Below are 22,533 nucleotides of genomic sequence, written 5' to 3' on the forward strand. Positions count from 1 at the left end.
TCATCAAGTTATACGTAGCAAGCCATTGCCCAGACTGAAAAGCATAGCAATCCAAAGTACTAGATCCAAGTAATGGGTGGTTTTCCATTATCTCAAGGAGACTCCCAAAGTGTGCGGGTGGTGGTTTTAGACCCAAGCCCCCTGGGTTCAAATCCTGGCTCTGCTTTTTATTACCTGCTTGGCAATGGACCAGTACCTTAGTTGTTTAAAGCTCAATTTCCTTGTCTGTAAAACAAGGATAAGAATAGTGCCTGCCTCATGTTTTTATGAGAATCAAGTCATATAATACATGTGAAATGTTTTGCAAAGCCTGACCACATTAAATGCTATGTTAATGTTACTCATTGTTGTCTTAATAAATCCTCAAAATGATACAAATTCAATTTCACTCTAGTGGTAACCACATAGCATTGTTACCACAAAGAAATGGATCCAAGAACCCTCTAGTATGTAGTGAGTGAAATTTTCCGGAGGGTAAGTTCAAGTTGAATATGGGCCAGATGGTATGGGGTTACAGGCCCCTGCTAGGGAGCTGAGATGCTGGTTGGGCCTCCCTGTCAGGGAAAGCTTTTTCTGTTGTGTTATGTGCCTGGTTTGGGGTTTAGCCTCTATTTACTGTGTCATAATCCCAGGCTTCCCTGGTGGCTCAGATGTTAAAGAATCTGCCTGGAATGCAGGAGAGACCCGGGTTCAATCTCTGGGTCAGGAAGATCCCCTGGAAAAGGAAATGGCAACCCACTCCAGTATTCTGGCCTGGAGAATTCCATGGACTATATAGTCCATGGGGTTGCAAAGAGTCAGACACAACTGAGCGACTTTCACTTCACTCACTCTCTCCGCCAGTGGTAAAGAATCTGCCTGCCAATGCAGGAGGCGTAAGAAACATGAGTTTGATACCTTGGTCAGGAAGATTCTCTGGAGAAGAAAATGGCAACCCACTCCAGTATTCTTGCCTGGGGAATTGCATGGACAGAGAAGCCTGGTGAGCTACAGTTCTTTGGGTCTCAAAGAACTGGACACAACTGAGCATGCACATACACACACATGCACACACACACACATGCATAATTCTCACAATAACCTGAGGAATAGACATACTTATCTCCAGATAACGAATGTGAGGCTCAAGGAAGTTACAAAACTTTCCTAGGTTCAGTGATTAAGGGGCAAAGCTAGGATTCTGACCCAGGCCTAAAAACCCCAGAGGCTGAGATCTTCTCACTGAGCCCAGCCTCTACATGAAATAAAAGACCTAGAGTCTAGAGAAACTTTCATGGATCAGACTGAGGACAATCTGGGGTGGTATAAAATTTCCCGGTGTATGTCTAGCAGCCGATCATAATCCCAGGTGCTGGGGGAATTTGAAGAAACATGCACCCATTGAGGGCTGAGAGGTTACCGAAGCCGTGTGCCCAGGGCAGGCTGGAACTAGACCTTAAAGGAGAATGGTGATGAAAGAGGATGTCCTCCTTCCACCCTCAAGATGGCAGCTTGGGTGTCAGTCCCAAAAGCACAGCTTAGCCAGTGGAAGGAAGGGGCCTCCATAAGGCACAGCCATGCACAGAACAGTTGAACTGCACTGGAGAATCACAGGGAAATACACTGACAGGTTAACAAAGCTCAGTTTGATTCCAACCAGGGGGATGCTCCAGCCTCAGTGGCTACTGCAGTTTCCAGTGACAAGGTGGAGAGGGGGAGGCTGACAAGGATGATGTCTGAGTACCCTTGATGACAACCCACTCCAGTATTCTTGCCTGGAAAATCCCATGGACAGAGGAGCCTTGTGGGCTACTGTCCAAAATGTCACGAAGAGTCAGGCACGATTGATGACTAATACAAAGATGTGATGAGACAGAGTTTGAACCAGACTGGGGGTCCTTGGGAATGGGGAGAGATGGCTGGAAGGACAGTAAAGGACTCTGTGTTGAGAGCTGGAGGGAAAGGGTAAAGGAGAGGGTGTGGATGTTGTCTCTTGCTTGGGTGTCCTCGGGAGTGCCAGAGATCCTGGGTGGACCTGGTGACCTCCGAGTGATGGGCACTGAGGTGCACTCCGCAACTGCATGTCCACACATGTCCTCCACTCTGGCCCTGATCTCACCCTAGAGGCTGTGCTCTGGCCACTGGGCCCGGTACCGTTCTCCTCTTGCAGAGCGGGATGCAAGCAACCAGTGTGGAGACCTGTAGTAGACCCAGGAAGAAGAGAGGAAGGAGGGTGCTCCAGCTGCGGTGGTGGGGACAGACACAGGGAAGGAAGGGAAAGCAGAACTACCGAGGCTGCGGGGGAGGCAGCGAGCTGACAGTCCCTCTGGGTACACCCAGAGGAGGAAGGGATGTGACTTAGTGTGTGGAGCTAAGGCCAAAGCTAGCCTCTGCCAGACTGACTGGGAGTGGTGACTTGCATCTAAATCCTTAACATCTTAGAAATTCCCTTTATCTGTATAATCATTTACCTTTCACAGGGCCCTGTGAATGTGTGTGCGTGTGCAGAAATGGGGGAAAGGGTCCTGGCTCAGTTATCAGCTGTCTGTATGACCTCAGGCATTCACTGTGCCTCTCTGCTCTCCAGTGTCCTAAGATGAGAAGTTTGGATTGGGTGATCTTTCAGGACTTTCTAGGTTTTAAAATACCTTTGAGTCCAAGTTTCATTCCTCTATTCTTAGTTGCGTGAGTCAGAACGGATGTTGAATACAGCTCTTCCCATGTTCAGCTTTGCTGGTACCAATTAGAAGTAACCAGGGAGACAAAAGATCAAATGAATACTAGCTTTACTAAGGACACTGGGACAGGAGGAAAAGCAAGCTATATTTCATTCTCAAAAGCAAGTTATGTTTCAGGCAAAGGGTTGTTATGCATGCTTTGTGCTTCTGTGGTGGGCATTTACCCAGCGATCACTTTCTAAGTATCTTCCTTTGCCCTGAGGTCTCCCCCCTTTATCATTGCTCTGATCTTCTCCCTGCGACACATCAGTGGGGGAGAAGGTGGCCCTCTGGGGATGTGACAACAGCCTGGGTATCAGGCCCCCAAGGTACAGGGAGGGAGGCCTGTTCAGTTCTGACCTCTCAAGGGCTTGCAGAGTGACCAGAGGAGCTTCTGCAGTGACCCCAGAAGACTCCGGATGCACCACAACTGATCTCCCCTTCCCACCCTCCCTCTCTAGCCAGACCTCAGACTCAGAGATACAGGAAGCTGCTCAATTCTGAAAGTTCAAGAAGCAGGTGGCTTCTTGAACTTAATATTAGAGGCTCTGGGGCTTTTAGGATAATAAATAAGAAATATCCTGGAAAAGTGTAACTATCCTAACTTGGGTCAAAGGGAAGAACAATGGAATGGAAGCCTGGGGTGGGTCTTTTTTAGTGGAAAGGTTACTAAATATTCCTGAGACACATTTCCCTCATTTGTGAAACCAAAATAGCCATTTCTATTTAATGCACTAATGAGAGATTAGGGTGCTAGTGGTAAAGAACCCACTGCCAATGCAGGAGACATAAGAGACGCGGGTTTGATCCCTGGGTCAGGAAGATCCCCTGGAGGAGGAAATGGCAACCCACTCCAGTATTCATGTCTGGAGAATACCATGGACAGAAGAACCTGTCTGGCTACAATCCAGAGGGTCTCAAAGAATCAGACTTAGCACAAGCACAATGAGAGATTAAATGAGCAAAGCTATGGTTTTTCCAGTAGTTATGTATGGATGTGAGAGCTGGACTATAAAGAAAGCTGAGCGGTGAAGAACTGATACTTTTGAACTGTGGTGTTGGAAAAAAACTCTTGAGACTCCCTTGGATTGCAAGGAGATCCAACCAGTCAATCCTAAAGGAAATCAGTCCTGAATGTTCATTGGAAGGACTGATGCTGAAGTTGAAACTCCAATACTTTGGCCACCTGATGTGAAGAGCTGACTAATTAAAAAAGACCTTGATCCTGGGAAAGATTGAAGGCAGGAGGAGAAGGGGATGACAGAGGATGAGATAGCTGGACAACATCATTAACTCTATGGACATGAATTTGAGCAAGCTCCAGAAGTTGGTGATGCACAAGAAAGTCTGGCGTGCTGCAGTCCATGGGGTCGCAAATAGTTGGATGTGACTGAGTGAATGAACTGAACTGAACTGAACCGAATGTCTATAAAGAGCTTAGCACAACGTCCAGGTCAGAGTAAACACCCAGTATGTTCTGAATAGCTTCCCTTCCCCCAGCAATGCCAGCTGTGCGGGAATAATACAGTTTGCTTGGTAGACCGTGGTGTTCCTGCAAACAATGTTCTTTCCTCAGAGCCCAAGTAGATTGTGGGGTCTGGAGTGAAAGCAGCAGGGTGCACACTGGCCTAACCTGTTTGCATCTGTAGGAGGTCCAAGCCTCAACTGTTTGTAAGATTCAAGCTTTGTCCTTCCACCTTCTGAGAGGGACTGTGATGATGCTCCTGCTGACCTCTAGGAGGCGCTGGCCATTTCTATCCTCTGCTTTCTGAAGGTCAGCATCACCAAGGTCAACACACTCTCCACCTTGGCTTAATGGGTTTGGGAAACCATTAGCTTCTGGGACTGGACATAGGACATAAATCTATCATCCAGAGGAAACAGGTGGGGCTGCTTCAGAAGTCTTGGGTGTACCAAATCTGCATAGGCCTCTAGGAAGCACTTGACTGGCTTCCTGGACTCAGGAGGACTGGTGGGCTAGTATCTCCAAACATTGGGGCCTCCAATGTCCTTGAAGACTCTATGGGTTCAGGGGAAACTGTCAGGGCTGGTTTCTGAGGCCCCGGCTTGCAGCTGCACAAGGACCTCAAGGCTCAGGAGAAATAGCCCAAAATGCTCCGGGGACATGACTTGGTGGGGGGGCAGGAAGTGCCAAGGTGGGTACTAACTGCAGGTAATGATGGCAGTCTTGCCAAAAGGACCTTTTCCAGGGATTGAGTGTAAGAGCAGGGAGACTAGGCAAGACTATATTGGTCTGTTGAAACAATAGGATAAATTTTGGAGATTCTAAAATTTCAATAGATTTGTCTTTCAATTTAGGAGAACCAATAAGGACAGAGTTGGTGATTTACAGCAGGCTTTCTCAAATTTAATATACATTCAAACCCTCTGGAGTTCTTGTTAAAACACAAATTCTGATCCAGTAGTTCTAGGGTGGAGCAGAGATTCTGCATTTCTAACAAGCTCCTGGGTGATGCTGATGCTGCCAGGCTAGGAATTACATTTTGGGGGCTTCCCTGGTGGCTCAGACGGTAAAGAATCTGCCTACAGTGTGGGCAACCTGGGTTCGATCCTGGGTCGGGAAGATCCCTTGGAGAAGGAACTGGCAACCCACTTCAGTATTGTTGCCTGGAGAAATCCACAGACAGAGGAGCCTGGTGGGCTACAGTCCATAGGGTCACACAGAGTCGGATATGACTGAGCAACTAGCGCACACACACACACACACACACACACACACATACACAGTCTCACACACACACACACATACACACACACAGTCTCACACACACACACACACACATACAGCAAAGACTTAGAAGACCTGACCACATTTCAGTGTCATAAGAGAGATTAAGTACAAAGGTATTGATATCAAGACTATTTGGGGAGTTTCAGGGAAGAGAGCAGGTGTCTGAGGTCAAACAAGGGAACATTTCTGAGCATCAGGGAGATTGAAAGTGATGGAGTCCTAAAGTTAGGGAAGATTAGGAGAGACTGCTTCATCACTAGGCCCTGGGCTCCCAGGACTTGTGTTTCTGCCAGAGTGTTAGCTCTGGTGAGAACCTAACAGGTTTTCTGGCTCAGCCCTGCATGATTGAGAAACGAGAAAAGAGTTATCCAAGGTTACACAGCCATTTAGTGGCTGAACCTTGATGGATCTTGTTTGTGGGTCCTCTTGATAATGTAAAACAATGAAAATATTTAAGCAAAGGTATTTCTTTGAACCAGGACAGTTCTCTGGTGGAGAATGAAAAGACCCCATAAAATTAATAATTTAGGAGACTACTTAGAAGCTTTTATTCTAGGACAAGCAAGAGATGAGCAGAGTCTGAGCTATAACTTTGTAAATAGAAAGGGGCAAAAATATTTGAGAGATATTTAAAAGAGAATAAATAAGATTTAGAGTTTGATTTTTTTTTTTTTTTTGGTAGAGGTTGAGTGAAGAGGAGGAATCAAGGATGATCTCCAGCATGTGTGGGGAGGCAAAAGGTAAATAAATCGTGAATGCTCCCTGTCTTCTGCCCAAGTAAAAAGTAGAGGAAAAGAAGGGACCTGGGTGAGGGGATGAACAAGGAGACAGTTGAGTGTGAACAAGGAGACAGTTGAGTGTGAACAAGGGAGACAAGGACCGTCAGGAGACATCCATCCTAGTCAGATAGGTCGAATTGCCTGAGCTCCTAATGTTTGTGTTCAGCATCTCCAGTGCTGTTGGGTCATCTACAAAGTAACAAATGTTCCTGCTAACTCTCCAGGTTTCAAATTGAATGGCACCCTCTCAGAGAGACCTTCCCTAACTACTCAAGTTGTTCCCCTACCCTATACTGATTCCCTATCACTGCGTCTGCCATCTTCCTTCCCAGCAGTTACCACGTTTGGATATTTGTGTTTACCAGTTTGCATTCTGATTTATTATCTGACTCCCTACTAGTCATTAGGTTCTTTTAGGTCCAGGACTATATTTTGTTTCCTGTTATATATCTAGCAGAGTGAGTATCAAACAGGACATTCCTATAATGTTTGTGGAGTTAATCAAAGAATGTGTGGTACAGCTGAAGCACCTGGAGATGTTTATTTTAGAAAGAAACTATTCAAATGACCTAATATCTTATTCTATTCCTTGAAGTTGCACAGAACAACTCTATTTCCACTTTTTAAAATTTTTAAAATCTTGCACTGTGTGGCTACCAGCACAGACTTAGGAAGCCATAGGAAATGGATCACATCTACATTGCTCCATGGCTGTCTCTTCCTGATGGGCTCAAAAAGGCTTGAGAGGTCATCACAAGAGGTTTCCAAGTGGAAAGGGGACCCTGAGTGTGGTGTGTGGGAGTGGGGTAACTTAACACAATGGGTTGGATGTTAAACTATATGACCTCTGGGCCCCTTTTTAAACCTGAGACCCCATGATGCCATATTCTTCAATCAAGCCTTTGGGCTTAATAGATGCAGTCTGCTTTGATATCGTTTCTCTTTTGGAACTTTGGAGGGAAAAATGTATTTGTTTTTATCAATTTTTGATTAGGTAGATTTTAGACAAGACTGGGTGTGTTCAAGGTGATATGATGGCCATAGAAAAACTGGGTAGATTTTAAAGGTCAGGGTACTTAATTATTTTAGCTTTAAATTGCAAAGGAATCCCTGGCCAACTGTCTAGACTTGCTGACTGATTGGCAATGTGAGGTCAATAAATTCTCTCTCACCTAAAGAGTTCTAAAAAGTGATCCTATGAGTCAGTGGCCAGACTTGGTATTCTGGTCAGCATTTCTCAGTGTGATAAGATTTCATTAGTGCTCAAGAAAACTCAACTTTCTGATTTAATACTATCTTGATCAGTGGTAGAAAAATTAAAATAGTCATCATTCCTTAAGGTTGAGATTTGGTTTCAGTTGTCATTCTGTAGAGGAAGAGTTATCATCAGTGTCTGTAGCCCTGTGGTTCTCAGTGAGGGATGGATAGACCTGTCCACATCCAGGACATCCTTTTATTTTAGAAACTAAAGAGAGATTTTAGACCTACCTGCCCAATGCATCTTTTCTAGACAAGGAAATTGTGATGGAAAATCTATTTAGCTTCAGTTTAGTTCAGTTCAGTCATTCAGTCATGTTCAACTCTTTGTGACCCCATGAACTGCAGCACACTAGGTTTCCCTGTCTATCACCAACTCCTGGAGCTTACTCAAACTCATGTCTATCAAGTCGGTGATGCCATCCAGCCATCTCATCCTCTGTTGTCCCCTTCTCCTCCCGCCTTCAATCTTTCTCAGCATCAGGGTCTTTTCAAATGAGTCAGTTCTTCGCATCAGGTGGCCAAAGTATTGGAGTTTCAGCTTCAACATCAGTCCTTTAAATGAATATTCAGGATTGATTTCCTTTAGGATGGACTGGTTGGATCTCCTTGCAGTCCAAGGGACTCTCAAGAGTCTTCTCCAACACCACAGTACAAAAGCATCAGTTCTTCGGCACTCAGCTTTCTTTATAATTCAACTCTCATATCCATACATGACTACTGGAAAAACCATAGCTTTGACTAGACAGACCTTTGTTGGCAAAGTAATGTCTCTGCTTTTTAATATGCTGTCTAGGTTGGTCATAGCTTCTCTTCCAAGGGACAAGTGTCTTTTAATTTCATGGCTGCAGTCACCATCTGCAGTGATTGTGGAGCCCTAAAAAATAAAATCTGTCACTGTTTCCATTGTTTCCCCATCTATTTGCCATGAAGTGATGGGACCGGATGCCATGATCTTAGTTTTCTGAATGTTGAGCTTTACGCCAACTTTTTCACTCTTCTCTTTCACTTTCATCAGGAGGCTCTTTAGTTCTTCTTCACTTTCTGCCATAAGGGTGGTGTCATCTGCATATCTGAGGTTATTGATATTTCTCCTAGCAATCTTGATTCCAGCTTGTGCTTCATCCAGCCCGACATTTCTCATGGTGTACTCTGCATATAAGTTAAATAAGCAGGGTGACAATATACAGCCTTGACGTACTCCTTTCCCAATTTGGAACCAGCCTGTTGTTACATGTCCAGTTCTAACTGTTGCTTCTTGAACTGCAAACAGATTTCTCAGGACGCAGGTCAGGTGGTCTGGTATTCCCATCTCTTGAAGAATTTTCCAGTTTGTTGTGATCCACACAGTCAAAGGTTTTGGTGTACTTAGCTTTCTATTGTCATAAACCTACCAATCTCCAGACCAGCTCCTCTCCCCTGACAAAGTTAATCCTAGTTGGAATGGGGTTGTAAGGCTAAAACTTGGAGAAGTTTGAGTAACTATGTGCCATCAGTAATTTATTCCATGTACACCGCACCCCCCCCAAACTCATGGACCCTCAAGTATCTATTTTAACAATTCTCTATCTAGGAAGTCTTCCATTCCCTACTTCCTCCACATTCTCAAATGTGAGGATTTGAGATTAGATTAGATTAGATTAGATACTGTTGCTATGTACTTCCAAGGATTTTGTGCTTCCCCATCACACTGAATTGTAATTTCTTTTAAAATCATCTATCTTCCCATCTAAACTATAAATTCTGTGAGTATGTAGACCATATCTGTCTTATTTTCATTGTATTTTTACCTAAGATTCTGTATATGCCTGTCACATGGAAGTTGCTTAATACATATTTGATAAATAGATGAGTGGATGGATGGATGGATAGATAGAAGGACTACTATATCTCCACTATAGTCAGATGCTTTGGTCACTCTTAAAATTAGAATGGGTTCCTTTGTTTTCAAATGAGTAGAACAGTGTTCCCTTTTCAAGAAGTAATTATGAACATTAGGTTAGTCAAGAGTCCAAGTAGTTTAGAAATACTCTTACCTGGGGCATAGTCCCTTCGAGGAACACTTGGAGGTGCTTTGACTTTCAGCCTGTAGATAACAGATTAGACAGATGGTCAGTGAGTAGGATAACTATTGTCAAGGCCCATAATATAAGCAGGTTTAGAGATAATGGGTAGATAACTAACAGAATAATGGTTTCTTTTGAACTCATCACTGAAAAACTAAATGTACTGTAAATGTAGTGAAGCCATTAGTCAGCATTTTCCGGCCTCTACCCCTCCCCCCAGTGCCCAGTGTGGCTGTGACTGGGCAAAGGTGAGGTCGGGAGGTGGAAGGGCTCTGAGAGGTCAGAACACTCGTAAGCCCAGAGATCAGAGATTCGAGGACAATAAATGTTGATTGTTTGATAAGAAGGTAAGAGAAGATGAACTCTATTTTAATAAATAATTCAATAAATGCTTTAAATAAAAAGAAAAATTAGCTATAATCAACTAAAATGCTGAATGTCATAGGTTGGGATGAAATTGTTTTTTGAACTATTGAAAAAAATGCCAAATAAGTGAGCAGTGAGTGTCTCCAGGTTGAGGATTGTGATGTTTAGATAAAAGTTGAATTGTTTCAAGCACTCTCAAAACTACTGTGTTTATGCATATATAAAATGTTCTGAATATTCACAAAGCTTTCCCATTCATTAAAAGGAAAAAACTAAAATTACATTTCAAAACGTATCCCCATTTTTAGACTTTTTACAACTTTTGACAACACTTTCCCTTCCATTATTTGAAATGTGTAAGGTTTATAGTAAGTTATTATTTTTAATAATAGGTAGCATGTTATGTAAGAATGCTTTGCTTAGTGAAATTTAGACATATGTAAATAAAACCTATATAAAACCCAGTAGCCTTCATTTACTAAAACATCACATCTGTTTATATAAGCCGTGTATAAGCTAACCACTGGGGCTTCCTAGATGAAGCTAGTGGTAACGAACTCGTCTACCAGTGCAGGAGACACAAGAGACACAGGTTCGATCCCTGGTTGAGAAGATCCCCTGGAGGAGGGTGTGAAAACCCACTCCAGTATTCTTGCCTGAAGAATCCCATGGACAGAGGAGCCTGGAGGGGTACAGTCCATAGGGTCGCAAAGAGTCGGACACCACTGAAGTGACTTAGAGCACACACACACACACACACACACACACACACACACACGCAAGGTAACCATTACATACAAAAATATTTCATTTTTGGGAAAAAAGTTGGTATAGAAAATCATGCTTGATTGCAACAACAACAAAAATGGCTGATAAACCAGAACTGTAATGTTGCAAAAATAAGATTAATTATATTTGCCTCGAAATTTTTTTTTGTTTCCTAAAGACTCTCCTAGCTATTGTTTCATTCAGTTCTCAGCAAGCCAATGGGGCATGCTAGGAAGACATTGTCATTAGACCTAGGATGATGTCCAGAGAGAGAGACCGTCTATTGTAGTGAAGGGAAGAAAAATAAAAACAAAACTGGATCTGGTGCCAGGTCTGTTCATGGAATAGTAAGATTTCAAAAAGCACAAACCAACCATTATATGTTATTGCCGTCCTTTCAAAAAAAGAAAAGAAAGGATATTTTAATACTCCCAAAAGTGTGAGGTCATCATCTCAGAATAAAGGAGCAATTCAAGAGAGGACCTTGATCAGTGAACATCAACCAGAGATAAAAGATGTCATTTGGGCCTCGTTTAGCAGCCAGCAGCTGCACGCCAACCCTCAGCTCTATACAGGCCTTTTCTCACTCAGCCATGAACTGGTGACAACTCTGTCATGCTCTCGTGTTCGGAAACCAGTGTGCTCAACTGTGCTTCCTCCTTTGAAGGTGGCACCTGTGGCTTGGTTTTGAGCCAGAGCCTAAGTTCGGAGCACTTCGACCCAAAAGAGCCATTGACTTCACCAGGGTGATGACTGGGGCAGTCATATTTTCCAAGCAGAGAAGAAAACAGCTTGTCAAGTATTAGGGGATAGTTGGCAGAATGAAATAGAAATTTTCTGGGAAAATTTGAGCTCTATGGCTGCTGTAAATGGAATAAGGAGACATTTTATACAAAGACTTCATATTATTGAAAGAATTGGTATATTGTAAAATTGGCAGTTGTGAGATAATTAATCTAGAATTGCTAGTGATGAAAACAATGACTAGCAGGGTTCTCTCATTTCAATGAGATTCTGTATGTATTAGAAATAAGAAATGAAAATAGTCACACACACATCTCCCAGTCATAGGACAGACCATGAAGACAGGCTCTTCTCCTGTAGGAGATGACCACTGTCCCTCAAGCAGAAGATCATTTTAACTATTTTGTGATGACCAGTTACACTTATTGAAACTCATTTACATTGTAAAGCCTAAAAACACCATGAAAAGTGATTTATTACTTTTAAGTTTAGCAAAGGCCAAAAAAGATTAAAAAAAGATACTCTGCTCTGAAGCCATGAGGAAATGAACTTTTATCCACTGTTAGTAGTACCTGCAATTCAGGAGACCTAAGTTGGGAAGTTCGATTCCTAAGTTGGGAAGATCCTCTAGAGAAGGAAGTGGCAACCCACTCCAGTATTCTTGCTTGGAGAACCCCATGGACAGAGGCGCCTGGCAGGCTACAGTCCATGAGGTTGCAAGAGTCAGGCATGACTTAATGACTAAACCACCACCAACCAGTAGTAGAAAATTTGGCGGCAGCAGTTTGGTAATACCAACCAAAATCTGAAGGGCACACATCCTGTCCAGAAGCTAGAAATTTCACTTCAGGAATTTAGTTTTCTGGCATACTCATAAGTCTGCAGAGGGTATTTATTGAAGTATTATTTGTAACAGGTAAACTAAAAAAAATGGCCATAAAGCTTTCATAGATGTTATCAAATTGTCTTCCAAAATGTACATTTAAACTCCTACTCCTACTTCAAAGAAGTCCACCAGTATATAACTGGTTAAACAAATGATAATATATTTATAGTAGACTATTAATTATCTGTTTAAAAGGTTTATGGTTATTTTTATATACTAACAAAGAAAAATGCCCACTATATAGCATTAATTAAAACCAAGAAACAAAGCAATTTGGTAGAATGTGTGTGTGGCATGATGCCACTCATGATGAAACTGTATGCAGGTATGTAATGTGCATTTAGGGACTACAGCTATGCCAATGTGTGCATGTGTGTGTGTAAACATACGCAAACTGGTATTTATACCAAACTCACTCATGCTGTGTCCATTTCTGGGGAGCAGGTTAGGGTGGGAATAGGAGAAGGTGAGAGATTTTTATTTCATGCAATTCTGAACTCTTTGATTTTTGTCTCTAGTGAATCTGTATTACTTTCATAAAAACAAAAAAGCCTTAAACAAAAACTTAACAGAATACCATTTCCCCTTTCCTCTTGAGTTAAATTTCGAGTGGCAAATTCAGGTATGCATAATGTACAATTTCTATTCTCTGCAAAAACAAAAACAAAACTTTAGAGGTGTGTGTCTGTGTGTGTGTATGTATAGGAAGATTTGGAATTCTAACTTTCCTTCTCTAAATGTCAATTGAAAACACCATTTCAAGGTCATAATTGAAAAAGCAGAAATCAAAATATGGAAAACAGTTACGGCGTCCTAAAGAAATCAGGCTGTGTTCTTGCAATTTCTCTTTTGAATTTCTACAAAACAGAAATGCATCCAAGTGGCCCTTAGCTAAGTGGTCAAAGAAGCTGATTGGCTTCTATAAACGTCTCTTTTGATGTTTGCCAAGCACCTTGAATGGCATAACTCAGCTGTCCAGGAGTGAGAGAGAAAAGCAAGGTGCCTGAGTACCAGCCACTCACTCACCATGTTTCCTGAATGTGGGTCTGACCACCATGACTCTAGCCATGAGTAAGAAAGTGTCACATGCTAGAGAGGTTGCCATTCCTCACTCGGTAACAGGGAACTTTATTTTCTTCCACTTACTGCAGGCTGGCATAAGATGTTATTTACATAAGTGCTCACATAGTGCTATGGCATCTGACTTACTTTTTGATCTTGTTCATTATTCCGCCTTCATTGTTCTTGATGTCATGGACCATTTTTTGAAGTTGCCTGTATGAAATGAAATGAAACATAAAATATTAATAACTATGTTGATTTTTAAGTCTTCTATCCTTCTTGAGTACAAGAAAAAAGCCCTGCAATAAACCCCCAAATATCATGAATTATATTGTATTCAATTAAGCTGGCCATTTACTACTTGAGCAGAGGGAAGGTACGACTGAGTCCATAAAGAGTGTGGTCATCAGGCCATGCACCGACCCACTGAAGTCTGGGTCAGTCTCAGGCTCTGGGAGAAATTCTGACTCCCAGATATGTCTTTTCTGAGGAGTCATAAGCTATCAGAAGCCTCACCATTTATCACTTACTGTCCTCAGACCATACAAGGATGGAGCTACCTTGAAGAATACAGTATAGACAGAAATCAGGCTTAAGATTTTTTGTGAGGAGGTTAACTTTACTAGATAGAATCTGGAAAAACTGTCACTCAAAAGTTGTACATACACAGAAGTCATAAAGAAACTGATGAATGAATCTGGTTGCATAAATATTTGAAATTTCTGCAGAGCAAAAAGTAATGTGCACAAAATCAAAAGATAAATACAAGCTGGAAGAAACATTTGCAGCACATATAAGAAGAAGAACTACATGTTTTGATTAACAAAGCATCTTACAACTCAGTACAAAAAAAATGTTTAACAATTCAATAGAAAAATGAGCAAAATCTATGAACACAGAGCTAACAGAAAAAAAATACAAGTGACCAACAGATCAATGAAAAGTTATTTAATATCACTCATATTTAAAGAAACCCAAATGGAAACAATGAGGTATAATATTCTGATTATCAGACTGGCAAAACTTAATAAGTATAATAATCCCGAGGATTGGCAAGTATATGAGAATACAGGTATTCTTGGGAAGATAAATTAGTACAATCAATATCTGTCAAAATGTAAAACCACCTTGCTTTTTGACCTGGAAGTTCCACTGCTAGGAATTTACCTTATGAACATAGTCACAAACTATACAAACATACATATCAGAATGTTTATTCCAGATAGGTGTAATAACTCTAATCCTTTCTGCCTCTCCCACCAAAAACACCTGGAAACAACCTAAATGCCCATTTATTATTAAAAGGGAACTTCTTAAATACACATTGATAAAGCCATAAATGGAATACCACAGACCATAAAAAAATACATCTCTATTCAGTTCCGTTCAGTTCAGTCGCTCAGTCGTTTCTGACTCTGCGACCCCATGAATCGCAGCACGCCAGGCCCCCCTGTCCGTCACAAACTCCCGGAGTTTACTCAAACTCATGTCCATCGAGTCGGTGATGCCATCCAGCCATCTCATCCTCTGTCGTCCCCTTCTCCTCCTGTCCCCAGTCCCTCCCAGCATCAGGGTCTTTTCCAATGAGTCAACTCTTTGCATGAGGTGGCCAAAGTACTGGAGTTTCAGCCTCAGCATCAGATTGCTAATATATATAAAAAAAAAAAACTTGGGATATTATTAAGTTAAATGAAAATGGAGGATGAGAAGAAAGAAAAGAAAGAAGGAAAATTCAGAATATGCATGTATGTTTTTTGTAGGAAAAAAGATGTATATACATGTGTGCAGGTATGTGCATAGCCTTTTAGAATGATATGCAAAAAATTGTTACATGGTTGTTTTCAAGGCCAATCGTAGCTAGAAAAATTTATGAATTAGAAAAAAGGTCAGAGTATAGGACCATGTTTTGTTTTCTTCATAATGACTTTCTAATTTAAAATACATCTAAATAAAATTTCATATGGTTCTGCCTTGAAAGAGTAACATATATAAATTTACCTTTCAGGCAAGGCCTTCCTTTGTTCTGAGAAAACAGTTTCATTGGGCATTTTAGTTAATGAAATATAAAGCTTGTATATGGGGCTTCTGACATGGCACTAGTGGTAAAGAATCTGCCTGCCAGTGCAGGAGATGCAAGAGGCTCCCGTCTGATCCCTGGATTGGGAGATCCCCTGGAGTAGGAAGTGGCAACCACTCCAGTATCCTTGTCTGGAAAATACCATGAAAAGAGGAGCCTGGTGGTCTACAGTTTATGGAGCAGCAAAGAATTGGACATGACTGAGCACACAAAAAACTTGTATATAGCCATTGTTCTAGGAGGAAATGGAGTTTTTCCATTAAAAAAAATGCAGATTTCTCTCTCTGGAAGATAGGCTCTCTATTAGCTATTATGAAGAGTGATACACAGTTAAGCTTAGCATAGGCGTACGAAACCCTGTTGACAGGAACTGGAATCTGGGAGAAATATTCTCTTGGGCTATGTATGGATTTACAATGTATATGCTGCAAAGCTTTTTGGTGTAGGGATGGAGCAGTTGAGAGGATGAAAGGACAGCTTGTCAGAGGAACTCTGCCTGGCCTGACCTGTTGGTGTCCCCCACTAAGTGTTAATTTCAGGCTGAAATTAACCTAGGTTTTTCCAGTAGTCCTGTACAGATGTGAGAGTTGGACCATAAAGAAGATTGAGCACTGAAGAATTGATGCTTTTGAATTGTAGTGCTGGAGAAGACTCTTGAGAGTCCCTTGGATCAGCAAGGAGCTCAAACCAGCCAATCCTAAAGGAAATCAACCCTGAATATTTATTGGAAGGACTGATGCTGGAGCTCAAATACTTTGGCCACCTGATGTGAACAACCGACTCATTGGAAAAGACCCTGATGCTGGGAAAGACTGAGGGCAGGCAGAGAAGGAGGCGACAAAGGATGAGATGGTTAGATAACATCACCAATTCAATGGACATGAATTTGAGCAAACTCTGGGAGCTCGTGAGGAATAGAAAAGCCTGGTGTGCTGCAGTCCATGGGATTGCAGAGAGTCAAACACGACTTAATGACTGAAAAACAACAACTCTCCTGGGCTGATGTTCTGCTGTAGCTATTTCCTGAGGGCTGTCAGACATCATGGTGATGGGACATTTACTGCACAGTGGACATTCCTACTCTCAACTATCTTGGGAAAAGGGAGATTGTCAAACAAGAAATAGTAACGTAGACTGGGCATTTAGGGGAGCTCATTTCCCTTCTAGGTCTAATGATTGTTAGGACCTGTAGACCTGAAAAGCATAGACAAACCTGAGGGGTTTTCTAGAGTGTGAAGCTGGAGGGGTGGGGAGGTAGGTGGCCCTGAACCTGAGACTGGGTCTGGGCCTCTGCTCTGAGAGAGCCATCTGCAGTGCCATCGGTAGCCCTTTTCAATGAGGTAACTCCCTTTATTGTCCCAAATCTTCAATGGTGTCCTGTCAGGAGTTGCAGCCCGGCTTTGATGGGGCTATGGGGAAGGTGTGTTCCATTGGCACTGAGGGGTTGATCGCAGGAGGAGGACAAGCTGGAGGGTGGAGTAGAAAGATAAGAGAGACTTCTTGAGGCTACACCTTGGAGAATTATCTACATGACTGGGCAACCCAATGACGGGTTCAAGTTTGTATACGAGAAGGTCAGTGCCATTTCATTGTTTGAGTAAAAAAGGAAATGAGGCCATATCTTACATCACCAGTTAGGGAGGCTGGGTGTGTTGATTCCACATGTATGAGAGCTCAGCTAAGCTCCAGGCTCAGCAGCAGAGAGAACAGGATGGATGAAAGAGAAGAGGACCACCTGGTCCATCAGAGACACACAGGAGCATCCTTCCAGCTGGACTTTAAGTTGCCTCAGAACCATACAGCATTCTAGAATTTGTTCACATATACTCCATGCAAGCCCTTTTCTCCTTTTGCTGAGGAACTGTAGAAAACCTGTGAGAAAGAGGAATGAGGGGGAAAAAAAGGAGGTCTAGGAGTACAGAGGAAAGTGATATTGAGAGAGAGATTGAAATGGATTGATTAGGAAGAAACCGAATAATTTCAAGTGGGGAGCAGAGGGCACTCTAGTTGTAAGCCAGCTATAACCAAGTGGAATGTCTTTACCCTACTTAATGCCTAACTGGATTGAAGGGCAAAATGAACCAGAGTGAAGGATCCTGTCAGGGGTTCGGGAAGAATGTGACACAGGCAGAGTAATAGGGAGCCAGAGGCTGATTTGCATAAGTGACTTTGCTGTAGGTATAAATAGTCATATGTAAATTGTTGCAAAAAAGTTTAATGTAATTTTTTCAGTTATTCACCTGGGTAGTTGATGCTTCTTGGCATTTCATAATTACTTTTAATTATAGCGGTTCATGGGGTCACAAAGAGTTGGATACGACTGAGCTACTGAACTGAACTGAACTGATAGATTATTAAAATATTATAATCTCTAATTTTAGCAAATGGTTGAATTGTTTCACAAACTACATGTTTTGTGTTTAAATTTTTTTCCTTCCTCTGCATCTCATTCACTCAAATCCTGCCATCCACAGACTTCTCAGTTTCAGCTGCCAACTTTGTTATGTGGTACAAGTTGGCATCCCCCAGACTGAGAAGATGTGGTGATGCCCTCAGCTCACTTTATCAACTCTTCACACACGGTGTGATGCACAACTTTTGCTACCTTCTTTAGTATCTTATGCTCCATTTTGGAGCACTTCTTGTCCTCTAGCATAACTTGGAGGATATGCAATAGCAAAGAAATGTGCAACTGGACTGTTTCAGGAGAGGATGCTCTTGAGTTGAACGACAGTTGTTTCACTGTGATAAGCTGTGTGTGGGTGAAAATAAGTAAGGCATAAAGTAACTGCGCTTGATTATCCCTTTCAGAGATATCCCTTTCAGAGAGATCCTTCAGAGAAGGATAATGGGATCTCAATGTTCTCATCTTTGTGAAGAGATAGCCATGCTTATGTTAACAAAATACAATGAAGGACAAAGCTTATCTACACATATCTACATTTTAAAACAGCATTAATGAGCTATTTTTAAGCAGTATGGCATTTTCACATTTAAAATAGTGAGCAGGTCATATAAATCATTATTATTCCTTATATAAACCAAGTTGGATATTATATTCTCTCCTTTCCTGATGTTTTAAATTTTTTTCAAGCTTCTGGGTTAATATCAATAAACTTAGCTATTTACCAACACACTGGACTAATGTGACCCTGACTGAACCAGGATCTCATTTAGATCCCATGATGTCTTGAGAGAGGAAAGATCATTGTTTGAAAGTTATGAGCAGTTTTTTGCCTTCAAAGAAGAGTTTAGAGGCTTTAGAATCTGGCAGACTGGTGGTTCTCACATTAAACTGCACCAGAATCACCCAGAGGTCCTTGGAAACCCAATCACTTCTGATTGGGCAGGTCTGTGGTGGGGCTGAAGAATTTGCATTTCCTACAAGTCCCCAGGTGGTGCTGACTCTACTTGTTGGGCGCTCACCCTTTGAGCACAACTGTGATTGTGGTTGTTGTGATGATCATACCCTTTTCCACTGCAAGCCTTTCAGTTGTGCCAAATAAAGCAAATACCTGCTTGCAGAAAGTTAAAATCCTCACTAACCCAAGTGCAGAGTTTCAGGCAGAGAAACTGAGTGGTCAGTTTGGTAACCCAATCTGGATGCATGCTTTATAGACAGTCACTTCTTTATGGGACCTGATTTTTCTCTGTGTGAATTTAGGCAGTACCTGGTGCCAGTGTATTTTTGTTTATCTGATAGTCATATACTTTCTTCTTGAACCATAGTTTGCAGCAGCTGCAGAGTGGAGATGAAGGGCCTATATGCCCCTCACACTGTGCCATAATCCAGAAGCAACCAGACCTGCTCCCAGCAGAGCACCATGGTTGAGATTTTGCCACTCTTAATACAGTGCTCTAACATGGAATAACACAGAATGTGGTGCTGTTGGGACTAAAACACGACATAGGCCCATCTATGGGGGATGGGCTGCCTCACTGTCACTCATCCTGCAAAGAATCCAGTCTAGAAACTGCAAGTGAGGGAAATGAGGATGTGGTAGACAGGTCTTGGGCTCTGGCACCAGGATGTCTCCTGTCTCCTTGGGGCCTCCTGGTTGCTGGTCCCTCGACTACAGGTTTAGTTGACTCCTAGAAGCATTCATTCTCACCGTGCTGAGGTGAGATGGGACTTGAAGTGGTCTCTGGCTGGGAGCAAAGCAGAGAGAGCCTGAGGTAGGGTCCAGGACACTGAGTGAAGCCTTGACTACTAACAAAAATAAATCATTTTTGATGTACTTCCCTTTTCTTATTCCTCAAACGTCAGTGAAGTTTTATTACACGTTCATAACTCTCTTAGGACTGTGAGGAAATAAGGGATGGGTCTGTGACTAGAGGTGTAAGGAGCCCAAGAAATCTAGATGGAACCTAGAGGACGCCATCTGCACCAGGATGGCTCCTAGGAGACTGGTGAATGGATCTGGAGATAGGCGAGAGCCAGGGGGAAGATGTGGGAGGTACAAGCAGCCTGGGACTCCCAGAATCCCAGGGGCAGGAAGTCTGTAAAAGAAGGATAGGTCTAGTATAATTTGAATGGCAAAAGATAACCATTTTTCTTTTCTTTTTTGGGCTCAGAGACAAATAGTGGCTGGTTGCATATGTTGCATAGTTTTTAATTTCTGATGATTTCTGATTAAAAATGTGATATACACTAAGTCAAAGAATTCAGTCTGAAAAGACTACATATGGGATTCCACCCGGAATCTGGAAAAGACAAAACCATAGAGACAGTAAAAAGATTAGTGGCTGTCAGGAGTTCAGGAAGAGGGAAGGAAGGATGAGTAGGTGGAACAGAGGATTTTTAGGACAGTGAAACCATTTTGTATGCTACTGTAATGGTGGCTGTAGGCAATACATGGTCTTTGTAGAATGAGCTTGGATAGCTTTTCTCCAGGCCAGAAGGTACTCCGGAATTGGTTTTTATTATTGCTGTTGGTGGTGGTTCTGGGGTGTTTTTTTGTTTGTTTTGTTTTTTGGTAGTGGCAGGGAGGGTTGACTGAAAATGCTCCCCAGCCTGGCTGATTGGCATGGAAGGATGGACTGGTGGGGTGCAGAACTCTACTAGCACCAGGGTGGGCATGAGGTTCACTGGAAAGGCAGCTGCGTATGGCCAGACCATCAAAGAGTACTCCAAGTTAAGTCGTGTTTCATTAAAACATTTCTAATAATTTTTATTAAATATAGATGATTTGAAAGATGGTATCATCTGCAAGAAGTGCTTTCTTTAAAGTTTTGTAGAAAAAAACCCAGAAAATTTCTTGTTTTTAGCTCCTTAGTACACTCACAGAGAACCATGAGAAGGCAAGCTTTATGATGTTTTTTTCACTGTTTTTCAAGAAAAGGTAGACTGCAAAGCAATGTTTATCTGAGAAAATCCCTATTTAATCTGGATTTAGGAATGGATTAAAGAAAGTTTCATGTTTAAGCAACTCTTCACAAACAAAAAGAACAAGGCAAATCCTTCCTCCTTCTTCATCCCCACATCCTAACCTTGAGCCCAGTTCTGGAGCTTCACCCTCTCAGTATGCACAGGGCTGGTCCTTCTCCTGCAACCGAGATCCAAGCCTATAAATTCCCCTTCACACCAGGAAAAAGCTGCTTCTGGCAATGTACCTCTCCAGTCCATGCTCTGAAGGCTTGTCAGGATCTATTCAGCTCATGTTTACTAACCCAGCTTTCACCAGGCTGCTCTCTCTTCTAAGGCCTACAGCAGTTCTCCAGTGTCTGCTGAACCAAGCCTGGCTTTTTATCTTGACCGAGAATTATTCAGCCTCTCTCTGAACTGCCCAGATGACTGCCTGTGAATTATCTACCTCTAGTTGGTTGGGTACTCTTAGGACATCTATCTGTGTTCTCCTCATAACTGGCCTGGTATCTCCAACTTATATGTTTCTAAGATCAATTTGGAATAGAAATCTCTAATGCTTTCTTTGGTATATATATAGTGAGAGAAGCAAAAAAAAAAAAAAAAATCCAGTCTCTTGACCACTTCATACTATGAACAGATTTTTTAAAATGCAGTGATCATCACTAGGTCTGTTTAACTGACTTCCTCCTTTTTCAGGAGTTTTAATGATCTCACTTATTGACTCAGGACTTATTTTTAAGATGCTGCTAATCATTTTATGGTATTTTGCTATTAAATTTAATAAGTAATTAAATAATCTGGTGCTCTTGGGTGTTCAGGCTTGAAATTTCCAACTTTTTTTTAAAACTTTTTCTCTGACTATTCATCTCCTATTACCAGTTACATCAATTCATATTTAGACAAATTTTACCCTTCTCTATACCCTCTTGTTCACTCCTGCAGCTACAGCCATTGTGATCTCATGGATGATAGACTCTGCCAGTGCTCCGCCCCCATCTTTTCTTAAAAAAAAAACAACTTTTAATTTTATATTAAAGTACAGTTGATCAACTATACCTGAACTAAAGGTTCAAGTGTACCGCAAAGCAACTCAGTTATACGTACACATGTATCTGCTGCCTTTCACATTCTCCTCCCATTCAGGTTGCCACATAATATTGAGCAGAGTTCCCTGTGCTACACAGTAGGTCCTTGCCAGTCATCCACTTTAAATACAGCAGACTGTATATGTCAATCCCGAACCCCCTAATTGTACCCCCCCATCTCCCCTGCCATCACAAGTTCACTCTCCAAGTTTATAAGTCCATTTCTGTTTTGTAAATAAGCTCATTTGCATCATTTTTTCTTAGAGTCCTCATATAAGCAATATCATATGATATGTTTCTCTCTGTGTTTGACTTCACTCAGTATGACAATCTCTAGGTCCATCCATGTTGCCGCAAATTGCATTATTTCATTCTTTTTATGGCTGAGTGACAGTCCACTGTATATATGTGCCCCATCTTTTCCATCCATTCCTCCGTGTTCCCCCATCTTGTCTCCTTCCCTTAAGCCTCTCCACTTCTCTGGGTTCATTTTCCTAAAGTGCTCCTTTTATCATGTTGCTCCACTCATGGATAGTCATTGATGTCTCCCTGTTTCTTACAGGATAAGGTACACACTCATTATCTTGGCAATCAAAGGTCTTCAAAATTTGGATACAACTAAACATT

General features: G+C 41.9%; 1 protein-coding gene across 4 annotated transcripts in view; it reads right to left on the reverse strand.

The window, feature by feature from the left end:
* The window catches only part of BLNK (B cell linker), a 78,671-nt gene that overhangs the window by 41,726 nt on the left and 14,412 nt on the right, over window positions 1-22,533 (reverse strand). For all 4 annotated transcript variants that reach the window (XM_043926655.1, XM_043926652.1, XM_043926654.1 and 1 more), the window contains exons 2-3: window positions 13,524-13,589; window positions 9,521-9,570 (exon numbers count right to left, since the gene is read on the reverse strand). In XM_043926655.1, coding sequence (XP_043782590.1) covers window positions 9,521-9,570; window positions 13,524-13,589 — 116 coding nt within the window. The remainder of the gene's footprint in view (window positions 1-9,520; window positions 9,571-13,523; window positions 13,590-22,533) is intronic.

This window comes from Cervus elaphus, chromosome 15, assembly GCF_910594005.1.
Source record: "Cervus elaphus chromosome 15, mCerEla1.1, whole genome shotgun sequence".
Taxonomy (NCBI): Eukaryota; Metazoa; Chordata; class Mammalia; order Artiodactyla; family Cervidae; genus Cervus; species Cervus elaphus.